The sequence below is a fragment of the Bidens hawaiensis genome, unplaced genomic scaffold (assembly GCF_021521415.1).
Source record: "Bidens hawaiensis isolate Kalapana, Puna unplaced genomic scaffold, B.hawaiensis_p1.1 tig00002181_1, whole genome shotgun sequence".
NCBI lineage: Eukaryota > Viridiplantae > Streptophyta > Magnoliopsida > Asterales > Asteraceae > Bidens > Bidens hawaiensis.
This window is the reverse complement of record NW_027491116.1, coordinates 477,694-499,486: the sequence shown is the minus strand read 5'-3', so window position 1 is coordinate 499,486 and position 21,793 is coordinate 477,694. Positions and strand designations below refer to the sequence as shown.

The following is a 21,793-nucleotide window of genomic DNA, read 5'->3' as shown; positions in this document are numbered from 1 at the left end:
TCGGCTCGGTCCGGTTTGAAAACATACCAAGCACGAGCAAAGCCTCGCTCGGTTCGGTTCGTTTTTGCTTGAATTATTTTTTATTTATTATGTGTGTGTGTGTATAGTATTTTTTAAAGTTTTTGAAATTTCCCTTTTTTGTGTTGACTTTAAAATTCAATTTTAAACTCTAGCCGCTCGTTTTATAAATGCTTCTTGTTAACTTTAAGTTTTAGACATTTTAAGGTTGGAAGTCTAGACATTTTGGAGTTAAAAGTCTTGAATTAATGATATATTTTACTTTTAGAAATTTAAAATTAAAAACTTTGTGCGAAACCAAGCCAAACCAAGCCGTTCGGTTTCAAACCAAACCAAGTTCAAGCATAAGAATATCGCTCGTTTTTTAAATTCAATCCGCTCAGTTCGGCTCGCTTTCAAACGAAACCAAGTATGAGCAAGCCTTCGTTTGGTTCAGCTCGGTTCGTGAACAGCCCTAAACAAAAGAAATAAATGTAGTGATTTTTAGTATAATTATAAAGATAAGAATAAAGGACATGCGGGGAAAATGATTAAATAAAAGACAATAAAAACTATCCTCAATAACTTAATAACACAAAGACAATATATTATTTCATTTAAGATAATATATGTTTTGATACTGAATATACCAATAAGACTATAATATATGTTGTAGATTAGGGAAAATTAGTTGTGGTTGTATTGCATTGCACATGATGACTCTTACGTTGATGGAGTTTCTATGTATGATTATTGACGTCAAAAAGCTACAAATAATTCGTTTAAAAACGGAAATGCCACAATAAGCCTTTGCTTTTAAGAAAATGGCATTTTCATGGACTTATGGGTTGCATGTCAATTTCGTTTTACGGTCCATAATAATGGCAATAAAGTTACAAAAATATAAACCAATAAACTTTCTTCTTTAGATTTTAATTTTGATTGATTAATTCAAATCAAATAAATTATAAACTATGTAACTCTTGAATAAATATACGAGGAAGAAAAATGAACGACTTCAAACGTATTATATATAATAGCATTTCTAATGGATTCTTCATACCTATCTTCATTTTTAAAATTTAGAAAAATCATCTAAATAACCACTTCAACCTATTCTTTATCTCCAAACTTCATTTTTAAATTTTAGTGAAATGGTTCCCCAAAATTTTGTGAGATAAGTTTGTAAATTATATTTTGAGTGGTTGTGAGTATAAATTACAGGGTAGAGATAGAAAATATAGTGATTTTTTGTAAACTTGGGAAAAAGATAGTGATTTTTTTGTAAATTATAGGATGAAAATAAAAAACTGTAATGACTAAAATACCAAAAAAATATTATTTAATTAAACAGAAGAAAGAAATATGGTGTTTTTTAATATAATTATAGAAATGAAGATATGGGATTAGTTACTTTATATTGAAAATGACAATAAGACAAAATAGTTAGAGTTAAAATTATAAATGAAAGAAAGTGAAAAAATAATAAAAAAAGATATGGAGATAAGAATAAAGAATGTGTTGGAGGAAGTTTTAGAAAATGATATATAAATTAAAGAAATTATGTTGTTTAGTTAAATTTTAAATTTTGGTTGTTAGAAGTTTTTTGTTAAATAAATTTTGAATAATATTCTAGCCTCTTCAACGAAAATAGACTAAGAAATTTATTTCCAAACGTGGTTCAATTCTCGCCATCTTTCTCTATTTGGATTAATGGAATGACATTGTGTAGAGGTAGGGTTCTAAACCTCAGCTAAGATCTTTACTTATTGTATTTGTGTTATGTTTATTATATTATTATTGTCTACTAATCAAGGCTTAATGGGCTGGAGGGTTATTTGGAGGTAACCCCTAACTAGATTTGGTCCACTAAGGTTAGAGTTTCATGATGATAGCAGTTCCCTATATAAGAGGTCTTCATCTCTCATTTCAAGGGACTCGTGACCTCCACCATGCTTTTTCTATATGTGAATAAGAGGAAATTCTTGGCATTCACCTCCATTTAGTGGTGGATCTTGAGCATTTATTATGGATGGGCCGAAAGTCACGACAATAAAATATTTTTTTTTCTACTTTTAAGTATCGGGTCGGCAATTCGGTTCGGGTCGGGTCAAACAATATTCCAAACCCTAACATACCAAATTGAAAGAAATACAAAATGGTGAAATGCAAATTACCGAACTTGGTCTCTGCTTGCTTCTATTGACTGTTTTGATTAATCTATTTCACTCCCACATGAGCCAGTTCTGAACCTCAGGCCTCAGCAGACAATGACAGTGCCAAATCAATCAATCGATTTCACATCCAAACGATTTCATCAATTCACTTGGTTGCTTCTCAGCTTCTGTTTTGACTTCTGTGCCGAACCTCATAAGTCAGTAATTCACACAACGGCCATCGCACAATGGAACCTCCATTTGTTGTTGTGTTCAAGCATCAACTATATGTTACGGTTGGATTTTGGGCTTAATGTTTAGTATTTTTGTAAAGTTTATTTGGGTTTGGGGTTGGTCTTATGGAGTTTTATTTCTTAGCCTTCCTTTTTTTATCTTTACGTTTATTTTGTAAACGATTTTTGATCTTCGGCTTTAAACAAACTTTACATTTATAAAAATTCAAGTCTGGCCCGGACTCAAATAATATGGATGGGCCGGACTCAATACATATGTATATTTCTTGATTTTTTTCGAAAAAAAGACACTACCGAGCGAAAAACGTGATGGGGCCGCGACCCAGTTTGGCCCGTATAAAGATCCGCCATTGCCTCAACTCCCCCCCACTCTCCCATGGCAGATCTTGAGCAAACCGAAGAAGAAGATTGAGGTATGGATTCGTTCATCTTGAAGACTGAAGAGCATTCATTCAACCCGACACAGGTTGAGTCCATGTCTCATCTCTGAATAATTTGATATATCATTTAAGGTTGAACATCTCATGTTGTATGATTCTGATCGCGACTTGTGAGAAAAGTAATATAGATTGTTATATCACTTTAAGGTTGTTTTCTTTGAACGGCCAACGAATTTTTCAAATGATCTATTAGTTAAATACATCACATTAGGATATACTCGTTTTTTTATCCGGGAGAAACCTCCACTTAAGGCCAACGCCCATGAACACTCGCCCGAAGGCACGATAGTGCGGTGAGATAAAACTTGTTCAGTTCAAAGATCCAACTAGTGAAGTCACCTACTCGCCTAGTCTCCCACATCACTTTGATGCCTCTGAAACTAAATGCTAGTGATAAGAATCGAACTTGGGTCAATACCAAGATTCTTCTTTATTACTCCACCACTACTAGCTATTCACACTTTAAGGTTGTTTTGTTTACATTTAGTATGTAATTCTCGGGGGGTTTCTCTCTCTCTCTCTTGTGATTGATTTCTTTTAAGTATAACGCTAAAAATCAAACTCAAGGATCGAGAAAAATAGGCATTAGTTATGTGCATCAAAATGTACAGTTTGATAAGGAGTTTTAACGGGTTTTGATTCACCGTTAAAATATGTGTATCAACCGTTATTATAGAGGTGTGGCAAAAGTTTCGCAAGCTAATGCACCGTTGTAATATGATTGACGCATTATATTCGTATTCGGCATCAAAACTAATTATATTCACAAAAACTGTAAATCAAAACACATTATACTTGTGCATCAAACTAGTAAAGTTTGATGCAAAAGTTTCGCAAGCTAACGCACCGTTGTAATATGACTGACGCATTATATTCGTATTCGGCATCAAAACTAGTTATATCCACAAAAACTGTGAATCAAAACACATTATACTCGTGTATCGAACTATTAAAGTTTGATGTGCCATTGTAGTAGGCTTGACACCCTATTATAAACTCGTGCATTACCATTATACAAGGCTTTGACACACATTCAAAACTTCACACAAATTATGAAGATAAAGATCATAGTTCGCTTTAAAAGATGATTTCTAAGATTTTTATGAATGGTTTTTTTCCCTTAAGTTAACTACAAGGATTTAAAAAGAATAAAATTTGATTAAAAGTTTCAGGTTGTTTAATAAACATAGTAACTTAATCTAAAAGGCTTTAAATGTGAATTATATTGCTAATACAGACTGAACATTAAGGCCAAATACATGTCTCGTTTTTAGTAAAAAAAATCATAAAAATAACAATGGTAAATTACCAATAGTTGTAACTTTTTCAGGTTGACCGATAATAATCCTAGTTCCCACGCAATATTACTGCCGCCAGTCCCAAATTTCATACTATTTGTTTTCATTTTACCATTGTAAAAAAAAAACAAAAAAAAAAAAACAAACAAACCCTAACCCTGTTGAGTTTTCTTTTTTCCAATTTTAAACTGATGTTTTAGGACTTTTGATCGGAAAATGATACGACTATAGGAGTAATAGGGTTCCAAACGAAGAAACGGTGTTTCAATTCGGATGTTTAAACTTCCAAATAACAAAAATCAAGCCGTTTAGAGTACCGTTTTAAGATAAGTTTTACATCAATCGACGTGTATTCTCATTCCGATCAAAATCCCTAAAAAATCTATTTGAAATTCGGAAAAAATTTAACAAGGTTAAATTTTTCTTAATTCTTAATAGGGGTCCAACAAAAACAAATTGTGTGAAAGTTGAGACCGGTGACAACAATTTTCTAAGGCGATACTATTATGGGTCAATCTAAAAAAGATAAGATTAATAAAATTCAATCATCCTAAAATTTATGAACTGGTTTTTACTTTTCTAAAATCTATAATATATATAAACCAAAACCCTAAAATCATATGTGTCGCGATGTGGTCGCTCCCCCCTTTTATGGAAGTCACCAGATTGCTTAATTTTTTAATGGAGGCCTCTCATTGATTTAACCCAAATTCATGGGTATGGGTCTTACCAAAACCAGATAGCTCTTAAACGGATTATAACATCTCATTAAATTAAAAATTAATCTTACCAATTATTTGATGTGAAAATCCTATAAAATAGGGATATACTAAAATTTAATATCCAATTTAAAAAGAAAAAGATATTATTTATAATTAACAAACGATTTTATAGTAAAAAACATAAGCGGGTCATGGGCCACCAAATCCATATAGCTTTTAAACAGGTTATAACATATCATTTATTTATGAAACTTTTTCATCATCAAACCCTAAGTATATTATTAACTTTCTTACAATAAAGAAAATTAAAATCCAAAAAATAAATATTAAAAACCGAAAAATGTAAAACAACTATTCTCTCAAGCCATTTGATTGTTTTATTTGTAAATGAAGGCTTCTCACGCATTTAACCCGAATTCACGGGTAAAGGTCTCATCAAACCCAGATAGCTCTTAAACGGGTTATAGCATCTCATTATATTAAAAATTAATCTCATCAAATATTTGATATGAAAATCCCATAAAACAGGGATATACTAAAAATTAATATCTTATTTTATTTAAAAAAAAGATATTATTTATAATTAAGAAATAATTTTATAATAAAAAAATAAATGGGTAATGAGTATCACCAAACCCAGATAGCTTTTAAACCGGATTATAACATATCATCTATTTGTGAAACCATTTTATCATCAAACCTCAAGTATATTAATTATTAACTTTCTTACAATAAATAAAATTAAAATCCAAATAGACATATATAAATATTGAAAACGAAAATGTAAAATAACCCCCGTAATACGGGAGATAAAATCTAGTTTATTAATAAAACTAGCTTTTGAACCCGTATATTACACGGGATTTATCAAACGATAAAAATAAATAAGTTCCGTTATGTCAATTTTGATTCTCAAAATACTTATGAATTAATTTAATGTAGACTTAAAGGAAAAACAAACGGGTTAACGAATATTACTAAAATAGCATGGATTTAGAAGCGTCAGGTGTGGATTGACAATACATTTAAAAATGTGCTAAATTTGTGTAGTTGGTCAATCTTCATGTATGAAAATGGCACTATGTTATAAAATCCACATTATGTTATAACCCGTTTAATAAAATGATTTTGACCCATAATCCATGAATAGATAGAATGAATGAGATGAGAGAATAGAAATTAAGAGAAATTGTAAGCTTGACACATAAGCTTCAATACGATAAATAAAATTAAAATCCAAATAGACATATATAAATATTGAAAACAAAAATGTAAAACAACCCTCGTAATACGGGGGGATAAAATCTAGTTACTTATATTACATTTACTCTTTACTTTTCTGTTTGAAGTACAAAAACGGAAAAATATCATCAAAATACAACTTTCCTTGTTCGGTCGATAGCATTATTTGGTGTGTGTGTGGTGGTGGTGTGGAGATAATGGTTTTATCTAATGTAACGAGGTCATTGTAATTCTAGTATTAGTAAGGGAAAATAATGTTGGTTGGGGGGGGGGGGGGTTCTACGTTTAGATGGCCTTTCAAAATCAAACAATTTTTTAGGTAACCAGGTAATGGTAAACCATAGTAAGGAGGTGTTTGAGAGAGCTTCTAAAACTTGCTTATTTGTTATTTGTTTATTTAAAAGCAAAAGTGTTTGACAAAGCACCTCCAAAAACTTCGAATTGAAGCTTTTCAAAAGTTATTTTTGTTTTTTAAAAAGCAAATCAGCAAAAAAACAAGTCTAAAAAGTTCACCCAAACACCTCCTAAATCAATCTCTTATGCGGTATGTCACTAGGCTAAACTTGAAGTCTTTAAAGTTCGAATAACCCGATCAATATAAAGCAAAACTCGATTAAATCATTGTTATTGATTGGAAATACCTCAAGTTAGTATAATTAGATTAAACCTAGAGTGGCTATATTTTGAATTAGTAGATAAGCGCTCGCTATAAGTCGATAACTAATAAATTTCTCAGTTAATTTAAATTTCTTATTTTATTTGAGTCACATAGAACATGAAGAAACTGAAAGAAAAACAAATTTTATAATTTAAGAAGTTATTTATAAGCTAAAACTTAGAGGAGCTGTGTGTAATATTCTTCATATTATAAAACTATTCTGTTTTCTAATAAATAATATCTTGTATAAATTACTGCGATAAAATAAACTTACGAATTGTAAAGGGCCTCAAACTTCTATTTCACTTTGGATATCAACTAGATTTATCCACCACGCTCCGCAATGGGGCAAAACAATTAAACATTTCATAGTCAATACCTTTATTATTTATTGAACAAAGATAAGCAAAAACTAATTTGCATCTTATTAATATTTAGCTTTGAACCCGATGCTTCCCCAGAGTTTTAAAACTAATTGTTATATGGCGCAAAATTATAAAACTTATGACGCCCCTATTAATTTTCGGATTTGAACTCAATACTTTCCCAAAGTTTAGAAGCTAGTTATTGTGTGAGAGAATTTCCTTTTATATAAATTAGAAAAACACAAATATCAAAAAGAAAAAACATATGAGCTTTAATTTAAGCATTACAAACTTTACGGCTAAAGTACAAAAATGTAAAATATAGATGGCTAAAAAGAGAAAGACTACAAACTCTAATGCAGCCTTTTGAACAGCTATAGTAAAATGTGGCAAACAAACCAAATTTAAATAAAATAAAGAACTCAGAGGGACTAAATGTTTTAACTAATAATCCAGATGACTGAATGCGCATAGATAGAAATTTTACTGTAGCAATTCCATGTGCTTTAATATATACAAGTTTTGCCAAATTTTGGCCGGCCGGGTTCCGGGTTTTAGATAGAGGTGGAACCGGATTTCGATGGGTCCAGTTCAGTTTCGGGTATGGGTCCAGGTACAGTTTCTATGAGAAACTGAAACCTGGTTTGTACCAGGCTACCAACGGGTCGAGTATACCGGCCGGTTTCGGGCTTTATGCCCACCTTTGTCCACGTAGTTTGGGTTGTTTGTTATGTTTTTTTTTTCGGCTACGCTCTAAGATTCGATTGAGATTTACTTTTTTTCATTTTAAAGGCAATCTAATCTATTCTAAATAGGAGCCTAACATAAGGATCCAGGGTTGTTAAGGAGAAGATAAGGGACCAATTCTGCCTAGAACTAAATTATACTGTAGTACTTCATTTTGCCTTTTAATTTAATATATAGTATAACTAGAGGTGCACAAAACAACCGGTTCCGGACCCGACCCTACCCGCGAGCATGGACCGGGTTTTGGGTTTCCCTTTGAAACTGTACCCGAACCCGGTGGAACCAGTTCCGTCAATACCCGGTCAAAACCCGGCTGTACCCTACCGAAACCTGAAAAAAACCCGATGGAACCGGTCAAAACCCGGTCAAATACCCGACTATTCCCGGAACCGGTTTTGACTTTTGTTGACTGTACCCGGTTTCGATTCCTATTTGGTTCGGGTTCCTGAGAATACCCGGTTTGTGCACCTCTAAGTATAACGGTTGAATCAGAGGCCCTAAAAGTAAAACCAACACACTATTCTTGGATCCAAGATGTTGGGCCAATGATTTATAGGGCTGAGCATTATTGCTTTAGCAAAATCTATTTCGGCCCAATTTTGGATCATACGTTGGCCCATTGTTAAGACCATATAACTTATAAGCATCAAGTATGTTATGTACGTTGGCCTATGTACCTTATTGCACCCTTTAGGCCTCTATTTTTACTCTTAGCTAGTTTAATTGTGATGAGACAGCAACTAGTAGTAACTAATAAGGTTAACAACTAATTGTATCTGCGCGTTGCAGCGAAGTGGGTTAAGTGCATTACATGTTCGAAAAGCTATCATTCATTGTGGCAAGTATGCGACGGGAAGTTGGTCAGTATCAGTTCGAATTGTTACACTAAAAGTATTGTGGCAAAAGTGTATTACTCCTTTTGTCTCATTAATAGTGTTCATATTTCCTTTTTTATTTGTCCCATTACAAATGTTCACTTTCAAAATTTATTAGCCGTCAATTTCTAAGTTTACCCTTAAAGACACACAACTAGCATTAATAACAATATTGATGGACCCAATTTCCAAGGGCATTATTGTCATTTGGTAAGTAAAAAAAGTAATCATTCAATCCACCTTAAACTTTATGTTTTTCAAATCATAACACTTCTAATGGGACGGAGGGTATCAAAGTTGAATGAACCAAAAAGTAAAAATGTGAGGGTAAAGAATTTATTACCAAAGATGAGCCAAAAAGTAAAATATGTGAAACAAGTGTTGAGGGCCAGAAAGTATATACGTGAAACTTTTGTGGCAATTCAAAAGCTACCGTGCGTTGCGATTAGCACGTGACGGGAAATCGGTCGGCCAAAAGTTTAATCACCAAAGTTTAGTAGCCAACCAAATATATAATATATATATATATGCGAAACATGGAAAACAGAAGCTGATAGGCAAAAAACTTCTACATGTGATACTTAAATTTAAGGGGCCAATAACATATACATGTGAAACTTAAAGTCAAAGACTAAAAATGTATATTTGCCTAACTATAGTGACAGAACTCTTGGAAATGAATATGGCCAAGCAAACCTATAATATATTAAAATCAAAGTTGAAAGTGAATTTGTTATAACAACCTATATTAAAAGTAGAGATGTTATGCATACAAGTAAAAACTTTATTGGTTTAACTCATAAATAGTAAATTTTGTGAGACAACCATCATTTGGTTTTTAATATATATATATATACACACACTATATATAATACATGTGACAAGAGTAAATTAAGACACTTGATTTTAAGAGTTTTACAAATTTGTCACAGCCCCGACCCCTATACCCCGGGAGGGGAGCCGTGAACGTTGAGTGGTGGTATCGATGTTTATTAAAATAATTTGCAGCAGAATATTTCATTAGAACCGTAGTTAGGAAAATTAATCAGAGTTATAAAAACGCCATAATTCTTATTTCATAAACTGGGATAAAAACTCATTTTTATACAAACATAAGTTTTAGGGATAAACCATAATTTACAAAACACGTTTCTTTATTCTGATGACAAGCCACTTATTTAAGCTGGAAGTCCGCAGACATCATTCCTTTGTTTATAACAGGTCACCTGAAACATGTTTAAAAATATTTGATCAGCATGAAATACTGGTGAGTACATTCATTTATAAATGACACATTTTACAGTTACAGCATTAAGATGTTTTTGCATATGCCTGCTTACAAATTACCGAAAGGTACTTGTCACTCGACCGTATCTGTGACTGTGGTCATATTACTTATTGGCTAACACTTGTCCAATAAGTAACGTGTAATAGCCCAGCAGGCAAGCCTTGTATACAAAACCTCACAATACCAGTAGTAACCATCCCGTAAGTCTACAGAGACTTAATCACTGTAGTGTATTTAAAATCGTTTGAAAATATTTGGACTATCTATCATGAGTTTAATGGATTTAGAGAAGTATCATGACAGCATTGAAAAATCAGTTGTCTCACACAAATGTGAGTTGTACAAAAACTCGAATGTCTCACCTTGCAAGTTTATATTTAACAAGCCTTCTGATATTAAGCACCTAAATTAAGCACAATGTAGTATATTTATATTAGTATAAACCCATAATTATAACGATAATCACGAGACATGAAACTTTACACGATGGCACAATGTCATACCTTGGTTAGGTAGAGCTTTTGGATTCGTGTTATAAAAGTTCCTTTAGATCGGAGGGGTACCGTTACAATTACTCGGGTATAATACCAGTTTTTAAGAAGAGAGAAAATTTATGAACGAGTTGTGAAGTCCAGATTTCTGCCCTATTTACACTTGAATTTGAGCATCTTCGCGTATCGCGAAGGAATCTTCGCGTATCACGAAGTTGCAGTAGGGTTGTCGAGTCAGCCTTAGCTATGCCACGTGGCGCGACACGTGTCAGGTGACGTGTCAATGCTGCGTAACTTTTACGTCACATCTTCGCATATCGCGACGAAGCTTAAGCATACTCTTTCGCATATCGCGAAGGTGCAAAAATACTAAAGCGGTTCGCGGCGATGCGAGCGTACGAAGTGCAAAGTGCGCCATCAAAGCGCCCATCGCACTTCGCCCGGGCCCGTGCACGTCGGGTGCTTCGCACCCTCCGCTAGGACTACTGGGTGTGATTTGGCACATAAGAATATTATCATGTGAACTCTCTTCCTTATAAAGAGCTTACAAGTTTTGTAATCTAGCGATGTGGGACAAGAGTTAGAAATCCTATTTATATCATTGTGAAAGCCTTCCATTTTCTTTCCTCCACCAATGTGGGATGGAATTTTTTTATATTTTCTATTATTCCTTTTACTTTTTCTCTTTTCTTTCTCATTTCTTCATTTCTTTCTTTGATTATTTTATTCTTTATTATGGTTTGTTATAAAATTCTAATGCATAAAGTACATGTGTTAATAGGGGTAAACTTGTCTTTTAAATATAACCATAATTTATCCAGCTTACAAGTTTACCCCCTCATCTTTAACCATATTATGTTTTTAATTTCAATTTTAAACTAACTTCCCACCCATGATTTTTAAACGACATTACCTTTTTCATACGTTAATATTTTTTTAGAAAAATTATACCTTAAAAACGAACATTTTATTCTCTTTAGTTTGAATATGATATTGTTATAATTTTTAAAATTTAAGCAAATTAATTTGTTACGTAGGGGTGTTCAATGCCGATTCTGATGGTTTTTTAATTTATACTTGTGAGCCTAACGTTAGTATCTTTTTTGTCGTCCCAAACCAAAACTCAACCATTGAAATTGAAACCAAACTGTTACTTACGATATGGTTCCGGTTTGGTTTCACAGTTTAAGCTATGATAAATAATGTTTAAAATAATTATTAATTTAACTGTAACATCAATCCTAACTAAGCATCAACAAGATATGATACCTTAGAGGATCATAATATGAAAAATGATAATTTTAGCCACATAAATGGAAGACCTAAGACACGAAATAATAACAAGAACCAAGACTACTACAAATCATACTGGAATTAGATTAATATAAAGTTGTTATATCCAAGTTTACTTGTATTTAAAAAGACTTTGTTCAATTGTATTTTAACTATATCTAATATATATAACAAAACATATCTAATACTAAATAATAAAATAAATTAAAATGCATTCAACATTTACAGTCTGATCTGGTTGCATATGGCCCGTTTTCGATATAAATCGCGAACCAAACCATTAACTACGGTTTGAAAATTTTGAAACAGACTAGCCGACCAAAAGTAAAAATATCAACTGTGAAACCACACCGATATCCGGTTTAAACTGTTTCACGGTTTTAAACGAAACCATAACCATAAACACTCATAAGTATTAGGTGATTAACAAGGCATGCATTCAAACACCCGTCGCATCACGCGGGCACCCGGCTAGTATGTGTATATATATATATAGGGATGGATCATGCGAGAAATAATATTATAGCAAGAAGTGCGATAAGTGAATCTCATCCATTGAATTTGTTTGATCATTGATCATTATTCAACATGGCATTCTTGTAATTTTAGTATACCCATTTTTAATGAATTTTAATACCAAAAGGGTAATTTAGTATTTTTGTGTACCATCATTCAACATAAACATGCAACTCATAATGACAATTAAATCCCGAAATTATAACCTCAATCTGAATATCACAATCTTGTCAACCCTCTCTTCCGAATTTATTATTTAAAACATACGTCATACACAATTTTATTAATTAAAAGGCATTTATATATTATTTAAAGCACGACTAATTACTACACAACATATTATTCATGTAAGATCGAGTTATATTATTTCAAACATGAAGAAATAATTTATACATACATAACTAATAATATTTCTTCTTCATAATAAACATAACATCCTACATCACAAATAATTTTCATATACAGTTTTATAGTTACTACCTACACAACCAATAAAAATCCCTACACAACAGCATAGTTACTACGCTACACAACAAATAATAATCCCACATGGTGTAAAGTAATGACGTATATACTAAATGTGTAGGGGTATCTTCTACAATATGGTGTAGGATTTCAAAATATTTTTGTATGTAAGCCTACATATAAGTACACGTATGTGTATACTAAATGTGTAGGGACGCATATACTAACTGTGTAGGAGTATCTTCTACAACACGGTGTAGTAATTCAAGATATTTTTGCATGTAAACCTGTATAAGTACACTTGTGTATGAAACTTATATTTTGCGTAGGATGTGATGATTATTATGGAGTACATATATTACTTTCTTTAGTATCGTGTGGGATTATTATTTGTTCTTTAAGGTAGTAACTATGTAGTTGTGTAAGAATTATTATTAGTTGTGTAGGTAGTAACTATATAATTGTAATTGAAACGTATTTGTGATGTAGGATGTTATGTTTATTGTGGAGGATAGATAATAGTTATGTATTTATAAACTTAATTTGTTTTTTTGAATGATCAAAAATATCAAAATTAAAATATGGATTTATTAAAAAAAAAACAAATACGATGAACGTCTAATAAAAGCTTGATTCAGTATAATTCAAAAATATTGACTGGTCGATTCATATCATTTTGATGGTTTTCACTTAGGTGCTGTTTGTTTTTGCAGACATAAACTGTCTGCAAGCTGATTTCATCTGTTTTCATGTCTGCAACTGAAGATGTGGTCTGAAGATCTGCAAGCTGAAAATATAAGACTGTTTGTTTTTATAAGCTGATACTGTCTGCATAACTGTCAAACTTATCTCACAAGATAGAAGTCATTTATTCAAGTTACATCTAGTTTTTAGTCTTTGCTTGCCATGCCGATTTGGTTTTGGTGGGTGGTGGAAGGTGGTGGTGGTGGATGGTGGTAGTGGCGGCGGACGGTGGGTAGTGGCGGTGGATGGTGGTGGTGGACAATGGGTGGTGGTGATGGATGGTTTTGGTTGGTGGTGGACGGTGGTGGTGATGGATGGTGGTGGTGGTGGGTGATGGATGGTGGTGGTGGATGGTGGTGGTGGTGATGGATGGTGGTGGTGATGGATGGTGGGTGGTGGACGGTGGTGGTGATGGATGGTGGTGGTGGTGGCGGACGGTGGTGGTGATGGATGGTGGGTGGTGGACGGTGGTGGTGGCGGTGATGGATGGTGGTGGTGGTGGCGGTGATGGATGGTGGTGGTGGTGGGTGATGGATGGTGGTGGTGGCGGTGATGGATGGTGGTGGTGGTGGCGGACGGTGGTGGTGATGGATGGTGGGTGGTGGACGGTGGTGGTGATGGATGGTGGGTGGTGGACGGTGGTGGTGGTGGTGGCGGTGGATGGTGGTGGACGGTGGCGGCGGGGTACGGGGGTGGTGGTGGCGGCGTACGGTGGGTGGTGGTGTTGGCGGACGGTGGTAGGAGCAGTGGATGAGAGGGTGGCTGCAAAGGGAGAAGAGTAGGGTTTTTTTGTGAAGATGTTTTAAGCAAGATTTCCTTGCTTTTCTTTTAAGATGAAAGAAGATAACTTCAGATCTGTTTTAAGAAAAAAAACAAACAGTCTTCAAGGGTAACGTCTGCGCGCCTGCAGACATTAGCTCCCTTGAAGATGTTTGAAGAAAAAACAAACACCCCCTTAATCAATAATTAGTTTAGAAAAGAAGAAAATAAAGAATTAAAAATGACAATAATAATGATTAGTAAGTAGTAACCTCTTATTAACAATAATAATTAGTTACCAAAATAACAAAAGTAGATAATTTACCGATATACCCTTTGTGATTAAAAAACTAAAAATAAAAAAAAAAATATGTGATTGGTTAGAATAACTTCTCGCAATAAGATCACTTCTCATATGAACTTAATCATATATATATATATATATATATATGTATATATATATATATATAATCCCTGTCCTCTTTCTTCCAAGACGCTACAATAGACTTTTTTTTTACCTTACCCATGTTTTCACACCAAAAATTTTCCAGTGAAATACAATGCCTTAACAAAAGAGCACACAATAAAAGCATATGATCTGCTTACACAGGGCCGTCTCTGATGATTTGCATGCCTCGGTCGAGCCGAAAAAAAAAAATACCGTAGACTCTAACAAGTAAGGAAATAATATAAGAAAAAAAATTTAGACCTTATGTAAATGGTTTTCTTGTTTGGTTTAAACAATTAAAAATTTAAATGAGCTTGCTTGGTTATGATTTAGGTTGTGTAAAAAACTTTTTGTATAAAAACATATCAAATGAGACTAGTAACATTTTGGTCCAAAGTCATACCCCTTTGCCACTAGACCAAACTAGTTATTGTATAGAGTAAAACATTAAATATACATATTTTTTTTTCATACATACATACACATATATATATATATAAAATTTTGTTCCCCGAAAATTAACTGCCCAGCCGGTCGCCCGCATCGCCCTATGCCCGAGCCGGCCCTTTACTTACGCCTAAAAAAGAATGAGTGTTTCGGGTTTGATAAGGGGTTAAAACAGACCACTTTAAGAAAATGTCACTTTGGCTTGGATTAGAACACATCACATGAGTCATTTTAAAGTAAGTTACAAACTAGGTTCTCCCGTTACAATTTCTTTAGCGGTAAATGGTGGCAGATATGATGGACGAGGTGCCAACGTTGTATTGGCAAAGAGGAAGCAAGCAATGGTTGAGGTGGTGCTATTGTGGTTGTTGGTAAGTTTTAAAACATTTGGACCCTTTTAAAGTTAACAAACTTTGAGTAATATGTTTTAGAGTCGTATAATTTGAGTAAATTTAGATCGATAGTTAACAAACTTTATGAGTAATATGTTTAGAGTCGTATAATTTGAGTAAATTTAGATCGATCTGTTTTCTAATTTGAGTCGACATAAATCCCCTACTTGTGGCCTAGTGGTAAGAGGCTTGGGTTCTTCAGTGGAGACTCAAGTTCGAATCCCACTTGTGTCATATTTGGGTGGATGTTGGCAATGATAGATTTGAGCTAGGCATTCTGCAAAGGTTGTCAGTTCAAATCCTGAGCCCACCCGGGTTTTCGTCCCACCGTGTGTTACGCCAGAGAGTTCTACTTTTGTGGTGGCACAACGGCTGTCAAGTGGCAGTCGGCAGTATGGTTTCCCGGGGGAACGCCCAAGCCAAACTCTGAAGCCAGCATGGGCCCGGTTAAGACAACATAGTCTGGCCAGAGTGGGGCATCGGGGCTCTCCAAATTTAGAGGGTACGGTAGCCTAAATATAAGAAAGTCGCCGTTCTAAAAAACAAAAAAAGTCGATGACATAAACACCTATGCATCTTTTTCTCAAATCAACTAATATTTAAAGAATAGTAATGATTGTTTTAACTCAACATTTTATACCAACCCATAATAAAAATAAGCAACTTCATATAAAAAAAATTTGTTAACTGATGCACATTGTACGTTATACAAGTAAAAAGAAAAAGGCATATATGAATATATATATATATATATATATATATATATATATATAAAGAATTTAGTGTTTTAAGATTAATTAAGTCACATATTAATAGAGGTGATAATGTGAATGGGTTGGATTGGATGATGGGTCAGAATAGGTTTCAAGAAAAGAAGGTTAGGATGGGTATGAGTCAAGATGGGTAAAGTTAACCCTTCTTGACCCAAGTAAAGGTTATAATACAAAGGGGTTTCAAAAACCCATTCAAATAAATATCAAAAAAATCAATTAGAAAAATAATAACTCAAAATATAAATCAAAAATGAAAAAAAGTCCCCGTTGTCCTCGTTCATTAAAAAAAACGGTTTTGTCTCGGTTCAGATTCGGGTTTTTTTCAATTTGGTTTTGGTTCTTTTTCCGTTTTGGCTGGTTTCGATATCTGTTCGGTTTCGCTGTTTTCGGTTTCCATTCAATTTCATGGGTTTTATTTGAAATAGAATTATAGTTAAATGGATTAAATAACGGTTGAGACTTGAGAGGAATAAAAAGGAAATTCGTCCTATGTGTTAAATTATTTTCATTAAATATAAATTTATTAAAATTTTAATCTCAAATAATTTTAGTATATTTGATAAAAAAACATATCATAAAATCAAGTATTTTATTCTCTGTAATATTGATATAGAATTGCTATACCATGTTTAAGTGTAATTTACATATGCAATAATTGTGCACTTATATCATTTATGCGCTGCAATCATCTTATTTTACAATCCGTAAATACATGCCCAAGTTTGAAATGGGTTTTGATTACGGATTATATAGGAATTATTTTAGAAATGTGACTAATTTCAAACATTTGATCACAAGAGGTGTTGGTATTATTTTTAATCACAAGAGGGGTTTTTAGGGTTAGTATTGACGAATAAGAGAGTAAAAAGAGAATGAAAAGCTTTATGTCACAGTGATAGTAGCGAATAAGAGTTAATTGTCATTGCTAGGGTCGAATAAGAGTTAATTGTCCTTGCTAGTGGCGAATAAGAGTTAAATTGACATTGTTAGTGACGAATAAGAGTTAAATTGTAATTGCTACTGGCGAATAAGTGGTTTACAATTCCGATCTCTCCTACACCCCTATTGTTCCCTTATTCGCCAATACCAACCCTGAAAACTCCTCTTGTGATTGAAAACAATATCCAACACCCCTTGTGATCAATTGTTTGAAATAAGCACCACTTTAAAAAAAATAAATCATTATATATATATACACATGTCGTATGCTCATTGTCTTCTATGCTTTTAGGTTGGATAGTTTTGTACGAGCAACACTCTAAGCCACACGCTTGTGCAAGTAACAAGATACACAAGCATGTTACATATGCATATGCTTATGTACATCAAACAAATTACAAGTAAGACGGAACAAAAAAATTTTGGACCAACATATTCCATACATACGTACATCGAATAAAATCCATAAACACGCAGTAAGAAACACGACAAGCATTTCGATAGTGGCGATGACATAGGGCAAATAAAAGATCTTGTGCTTTAAACAAACTCATGTCAAAGGCATAGGCTCATTCCCATTACTCGAAAATACAGTTTAGGAAGTACATCTCTAATTAATTACACGCCAAGCTGAAACTTAATTGAAACTCGTCAAATCTATACATAACTTAATTAAAAACAATAGTTGAGCTCACCCCACGACTCAAATCTTGAAAACGTGAAGAGCCCAACTCTCTACTTTCATGTGTCGCATAAAAGACCTTGCTAAGATCATTATACTTTTGAAGATCAAAACCGTGCATCTCCATAAGCTTCCTCTGCTTTGTCTTGAACCGACGTTGAAAGTAGCCTTCAAACGTGGGCTCTTTGGACGTCTTAATAAAAAACATGTACGCAAGTGCAAAGTGAAAGGACGTGACAAAGAAGCATATCGGCTCCATCACATCCCAACTAAGTTCCCAAAACGTGAGCCTCATGAACCCAAGCGTTTGTAGTATTATAAAACCAAGACCACCATACAACTCTGCCCGAACTCGAGATAGTGATTTTTTATCAATCAAAGCCTTTTGCATCTCTAGCTTTTCAAGCTCCTGCCTCCTTGGATCATTTGGAATGGCTATTGATTGTGATATCAATTTCTCCATTGATTTTGCTAGCTGTTACATCATTTAAGGAAAGCGGTGGTAAATAACTGATCAAAGTTAATTGTAGTTTTAAAACTTTTCATAACTGGGGCTAGTTTCCATCTCAACTCATTTATTATTCATTAATAAGAATTAATTTACACATTGTTTTAATTTTTCTTATTTAACTTTTAATTATATAATATAGTTATTATAACGTAACATATATTATTTAGTTATTTTTATCACAGTTTAATTATAATGAATACTAGCATTGGTATATTACATTAAATAAAAAATCACATAAAAACAAACTAGTTCGTTTAGGCTCATGAGTCAGCTCAAGCTAATTATACCTGATCTGGACGGAGGACCACGACGTTTCCTAACACAATAACGTCTCCGGCTTGATCCAGCATTTTAGAAAACTCCACACCTTGTTCATGTTTACCACAACTGTCAATGCAGACGGTTACAAACTCCGAGTAACTAATCGAGTTCGTCGGAATCTGTTTCAACGCCGATCTCACCTTCCGCAACTGCGAAAACCTAAGAATCTTCCTCGCGTCATTAACAGATATCCCAACAGAATCTCCGGTAACCGCCGGCGAACTCTCCCTCGCCGGACTTTTCAGTCCGTCAAGCCGGAGTCGTTCTCCGGCGGAAACATTCAGCTTCTCCCGCAGCTTCTCACCGACCGGAAATGAGAACAACTCCGGCAGACTCATCGCCGACGACTGGTTGATTTTCCGGCGTTGGAGAAACCGCCGGAAAAATCCGGCGTCGGCTGCCGGAGGTGATTTCTGCGGTGACGTCAGCAATTTGGTGACGGTGAGTGATTTATCTCCGTTCACCGGAGATTGATCTTTAATAAGGCGTTTGGTGATGGCTCGCCGGAGTGCCATTGCTGACGTGGACGATGGAGTTAAGGTGATGATGTGATACCGAATGAGTGTGTGGGTGGTGGGTTTTATAGTGTGTGAATGAAACGATAACCGGATGGAATCGCGAGATGTTTTAATTTATCATGGAGATTCTGTTCAAGAGTATCAAATATTCTCCCATTGTGTTGCATGCTTTCCGTATAGGTACAAGATTCTAAATTAGCAAGAACAATATTTATGAGTAGTATTTATGAGTAGTAAATGTAGCAGTTAAATCTTTACTTAAAATATCAAATTAAACGGAAAACACTGAATCAATGAAATTGATGATTCCGTTAAAAGGAAAATTTCTAAAATAGTATGTTTTTAGAAAGAGAAACAACAACATAGCTCAAATATCTTAAAGTTTCCTAAAATAACTCAAAAAATTTGGTCTAGGGAAAATTCCTAAAACTCTAGTCTCATTGGAACAAATTCTTCTAAAATGTGTCTCCCAAGACAAAATTGAAAATAAACATTTTTCAAGATTTTGAAAATTTGTACGGATCAGGTAGGAAATATTAAAAAAACCGTCTAGGAAGACTGCTTTTTGAGAAAAAAAAGTTAAGTAAGAAATATGGCCAGCTTCCTCAACATTTTTAAAAATTTGGCCGTGTCCATCGACATTATTATCATATTTGGCCTGCTCCCTCAACATTTTCAAAAATTTGGTCTGCTCCCTCGTATTAAAGATCTTCTCTCTATGCATCGCCCAACCCAAATTTTTTGGATTACTTTGGGAATCTTCAAGTTTGTGCTTTCTTGGGTCTATAACCAACCCATTTTCATGAAACACCCTTTATGAAAGACCCATTCAACTTACCCTATATACACACACACCCATCTTCTTCATTTGTGCTTGCTCATTTCTTCATTTCTCTCTCAAATTCTTGAATTCTAAGGTTGTTCTTCATAAGCTAATATTTCATTTTAACCAACTTCTCAATACTTAAAGCTTGATGTTACAACATATATATAATATACACTCCTTGTTTACCTTCGGTCTTTCATTTCTCCGGTCTCGGCCGGTTGAAATGTCGGGCTAGTAAGGCAAGGTTACATGGAGGACTTTGTAGTCCTTGTTTATATATTTAACAAATCTAACCATATAACTTGTTATACTTGCTTAACTTCTGCATAGTTTATTGTTCATATTTGTCAAGTTCCATGGTATTGGGTATATGGTGACTAGCCTCGGTTTTATCCCGAGTTGAGAACCGAACCAAAAACCGAACTTTCGTTTAAAAGCTTTATTGTTAACTTTTTGAATGTAAAACTTGAGTATTATTATTTGTAAGTTATTTTACAAGTTCCATGGTAATTGGGTATGTGGTAACCATCCTCGGTCTTATTCCGAGTCAAGGACCGAACCAAAAACCGAACTAAACCGAGTTCACTCGCTTAAGACACACAAGTGTGTTTTTAGCCACCAAAACCCATATTTTTCTTCAAGATTATATTTTAAATCAATTTTAGTTAATTTCTAAACATACTTGGCATGTCAGTAACCAACTTGATCTTATAACAAGTTCGGACCGATAAAGTCGTATACTCGCTTAACGAACGTTAAGGTTCTTCACAATAGAACTACATACTTGGTTAAGTCTATTTTGATTTTTATGGGGTTATCTCATAACATTATTATTTTGGGAAGTTAACTTTGAGCTTGGTCAATTATCAAGTCTCGAACCGACAAACCCGAACACTAATTTAAATCTCGTTTGGTATTCTTATAACCAAAGGTTTTGCAATATTGCATTTTAACCCAAATTATTACTTAACATAGGTTGAGTAAAAAAAAAGAGAAAGAAAAAAAAATGAATAAAATACCGAGACCCGGTTTCGAGTAAACTTATTTCACAAAACTCGTTACTTTAATTTCTCAAATATATACATTTTAAATTCTAAACTTTATTTATTTACTTTATTTGTCATGTATTTTATTTTAAACCCTTCCAAGACTACATACAAACACAAGACCCGTTTAATATAGGTCTTGCTCGTTAAACCGATCTCTCCGATTATTCACGACACTATCTTTCAAGTTACTTGTTAAAGTGAGTACTTTTTCATCCCCCATTTTCCATCTTTCGTTTTGGGGGTGGCATTGCATACTTATTCAAATTCAAATGATTTATACTTGAGTCTTAAACCACAACACGTATTGTATATGTTTACTTAAATAAATGCTCGATTTGGTGTTATGTGCTTTACATGATTATGTGCAAATTCTTGAATGCTAAGTGTGACATCTGCCCCGATCCGACCCGACCCAGGTACCCGTTTCTCCGATCCGATCTCTTTCTTTTATGATTTAATATTTATACTTATATTTTACTTTTAATAATAATATATATTTTCCTTCCCGCCTCTTTCTCTCTCTTTCTTTCCGCCGTCCCGTCCATCTTCTCTCTTTCCGCCTTCTTTTCCCTCTTGT

General features: G+C 33.8%; 1 protein-coding gene across 1 annotated transcript; it reads right to left on the bottom strand.

Moving 5' to 3' along the window:
* Window positions 1-17,689: 17,689 nt before the first annotated feature.
* On the bottom strand, window positions 17,690-19,558 carry LOC143608735 (calcium uniporter protein 5, mitochondrial-like). The gene is made up of 2 exons (XM_077083689.1): window positions 18,790-19,558; window positions 17,690-18,466 (listed from the first exon to the last, which is right to left on the bottom strand). The coding sequence occupies exons 1-2, from the start codon at window positions 19,336-19,338 to the stop codon at window positions 17,978-17,980; spliced, it is 1,038 nt and encodes a 345-aa protein (XP_076939804.1). The 5' UTR covers window positions 19,339-19,558; the 3' UTR covers window positions 17,690-17,977.
* Between the last annotated feature and the right edge of the window lie 2,235 nt (window positions 19,559-21,793).